This window comes from Cucurbita pepo, unplaced genomic scaffold (genome assembly GCF_002806865.2).
Source record: "Cucurbita pepo subsp. pepo cultivar mu-cu-16 unplaced genomic scaffold, ASM280686v2 Cp4.1_scaffold000892, whole genome shotgun sequence".
Classification (NCBI taxonomy): domain Eukaryota; kingdom Viridiplantae; phylum Streptophyta; class Magnoliopsida; order Cucurbitales; family Cucurbitaceae; genus Cucurbita; species Cucurbita pepo.
Window position 1 is genome coordinate 1 of NW_019647100.1, and position 2,841 is coordinate 2,841.

The 2,841-nt window shown below is 37.3% G+C and overlaps 2 protein-coding genes across 2 annotated transcripts; both read right to left on the reverse strand.

Moving 5' to 3' along the window:
• Nucleotides 1-294: 294 nt before the first annotated feature.
• LOC111785989 lies at nucleotides 295-908 on the reverse strand. Its single transcript, XM_023666345.1, has one exon. The coding sequence runs from the start codon at nucleotides 851-853 to the stop codon at nucleotides 497-499; it is 357 nt and encodes a 118-aa protein (XP_023522113.1). The 5' UTR covers nucleotides 854-908; the 3' UTR covers nucleotides 295-496.
• An 865-nt stretch (nucleotides 909-1,773) lies between these two features.
• On the reverse strand, nucleotides 1,774-2,544 carry LOC111785990 (phylloplanin-like). The gene is made up of 2 exons (XM_023666346.1): nucleotides 2,350-2,544; nucleotides 1,774-2,274 (listed from the first exon to the last, which is right to left on the reverse strand). The coding sequence occupies exons 1-2, from the start codon at nucleotides 2,534-2,536 to the stop codon at nucleotides 1,988-1,990; spliced, it is 474 nt and encodes a 157-aa protein (XP_023522114.1). The 5' UTR covers nucleotides 2,537-2,544; the 3' UTR covers nucleotides 1,774-1,987.
• Nucleotides 2,545-2,841: the final 297 nt, after the last annotated feature.

Here is a 2,841-nt window from a genome sequence, read left to right on the forward strand (position 1 = left end):
CGCCGGCTAACAGCAAAGTTTTTAGGAAACATCCAGATCTCATCTCACTATACAAGCTGATATAAGATTCCGATCTATTTTCTTTAAAAAATTGCAGGCAGAAATCTGATTAAAAACTCTATGAATACGGAGGAAAATGTTCAAGAATTTACGGCCACCACAGCGCCGCTGCCGACGGCGGCTTAGCTTACCTACCACCCACCACAGTCAAACAAAAAAATTGATGGAGAAACTTTTTCAGGGGATACAAAATGACTAAAATGCCCTCAATGACAACGACACTGAACCAATAAAAGCAACAAAAGCAAGAAGCCATGAAGGGCAATTTCGACATTTCAATATTTCATCCCACCAGTCACAGAGCCCTGCCTCTCAGGGGCATTCATGTAAATTACAGAGTGTTCATCAAGCTTTACACAGTACACAGAAACATCTCAGGCAAAACGAAATTTAAATGATAATAAAACCCTAGAAAATACAGATCTAAGTACTGAGTTCAGTCGCCGGAATCATCATCGCCGCCGAAGATCGAAATCCGATTGTAGAGGAGGAAGAGAATGAGGACGAGGAAGAGAGCGACGCCGACGGGGGAACCAGTGACTCGGTGGATGGAGTCAGGCTCGCCGGAGGAGAAGATGGCGGAGACGAAGGAGCCGCGATCGGAGGAGAGGAACTGGATGGCGAGAAGGAGGAGGATGGGAAGGAGGAGGAGGCCGAACGGGCTGAGGAGGTCGGAAATGGCTTCGGTAAGAGCCTCCCCGTCGCCGAGGAGGAAGGGACCAACGATGACGATGGCGACGACCACCGCCAGTAAAACACCGTGGGGAGCTCCGCCTTGCCGTTCTTCAATCATTCTGGTTTCACTCTCAACCCGATTTTCTCTTCCTTTGTTTGAAATATTGAAAAGCAGGGAGAATTTGAAGCTTATGAGTTTAATTTTGCTTTAATACCATTACTGACCTGGACAGATAAAAAAAATAAAAATAAAATAAAATAAAAAGGGTTTTTATCTGGTGTGGTCAACACCATTCCTTTTCAAATGTTTAAATATTATATGTTGTTCAAATTTTCGTAATTATTTAAATTTGAATTTTTCATGTATTTTTTTTATTATTGTATTCATATAATTTGTAAGTTTTTTTTTTTAATTTAATTGAGTTGAATTTTTAAAAAATTAAAAATTCAATTAAATTTAGAGATTAACATTTTTTTTAAATAATTAAAAAAAACAAAGCTTATGAACTAATATTTAAAACTTATTTTAAAATAAGTTTTATAAAAAGAATAAATGATTTTTTATAATAACAATAAAGGAATAAAGTTGACAAAGTGTTAGTTTTGTATATTCGAGATACGAAATTAAAATTTTTTATTTCACCCTTGGAATGCTTCGTTCTCGTCTCCACTCCGACCGACGTGAGATCTCACAATCCACTCACTTGAAGACTCAACGTACTTCAGACACACCAATTGGTATATGACTCTGGTACCGTTTGTAACCACCCAAACCCATCACTGATAGATATTGTTCGCTTTAGCGTGTTAGAACGCGTCGGTTAGGGAGAGATTTCCACATCCTTATAAAGGTTGTCTTCATGAGAGAGACAACGTTAGCACCCGACCCACAACCGTGCGAGCTGATAAGTTATAATTGTTTTTAATAGTTTGATCCTTAAACTTTGGTAAAAATAATAATTTAATCAAACCTTAGTTTATAATAATTTTAATCTTAATATAAGGGCTAAATTATTATATATGAAAGTATTTATATAGTTTAAGAGAACATAATATCACACAAACTTTATATTAGAGCACATAAATGTGGGCCTAAGGATTAGTAAATATAATTACTTAAAATCCTCAAATAATCCCACTTTGAAACAGCTACAAGAACACGACAAGAACACGAACACGAACACAGACACGGACACAGACAACGTTTATTTTGGACAACAGAAAACACAACAATCACAAGTCATAAGCAGTTTTATGTAGATGGCTGGAACATGAATCCCGTGGGGATGATGTTGGTTATACGGAGGAGTCCCTGAAATGTCATTCCGACCAAATTCAACGCCGAAACCAAATTCCCGACAGAGGGTAACGTTGCGTTGCAGCTCGACAGTGGCGTGTTCACTACGACGCTACAGTTGGAGGTGAGTGAAGAGAGAAGGAGCTGTAGTGGATCTAACAGAATCGAAAACACTCCCGCGCTGTTTGTTGTTGCAGTCGACACAACGTTTCCGTTTCCGCATTGCAGTTGCACGGCTGCATCTGCATGCAAAATATATACGTATATAAACAGTTTGCCAATTTGAACATGGCTCAACTAGTTTGAAAATAACTTACTCGGGAAGGCAGGAGTGGCGGTGCCATTGGTGCCGATGTTGCCATTGGCAGTGCAAAAGACAGTTCCTTGGATTCTGGTAAGGCTAAGAAGACTGCCAATGGACCCAAGCTGAGCTTCCACCACCATTAATGGAGCTCCCATGGCAGCAACCATCACGCAGACAAACAATACTGATTTCAAACCCATTTTTCTGTGCTTCCAAATTTTGACTCCTCCTCTGCCATTAAATAGACGAGTAACCAATTTAAAATAATCATTTTTATTGTTTTCTTTTTATTTTTTTATTTTCACCATATATTCTTATATTTTAATTTTTAAATAACCAATTTAGAGTATTTGTGACGTTGAACTAGGTTAAAATGTTACAATTTTATTTATGTTTTTTTTAATGATTATAGATTGATTTGTGTTTCTTTGTGAATTTTTAATATTTTTTATCTAAGACTATCTAATAAATAAAAAAAATTTAATTCTTTTTTTAAGTTGACAAC

What these genes read in the sequence shown, in the direction of transcription:
- LOC111785989 (XM_023666345.1), bottom strand. Translation starts at nt 853, where the DNA reads ATGATTGAAGAACGGCAAGGCGGAGCTCCCCACGGTGTTTTACTGGCG.
- LOC111785990 (XM_023666346.1), bottom strand. Translation starts at nt 2,536, where the DNA reads ATGGGTTTGAAATCAGTATTGTTTGTCTGCGTGATGGTTGCTGCCATG. An exon ending in CGCCACTCCTGCCTTCCCGA is followed by an intron (nt 2,275 to 2,349) that starts GTAAGTTATTTT and finishes TTTTGCATGCAG; the next exon opens with ATGCAGCCGTGCAACTGCAA.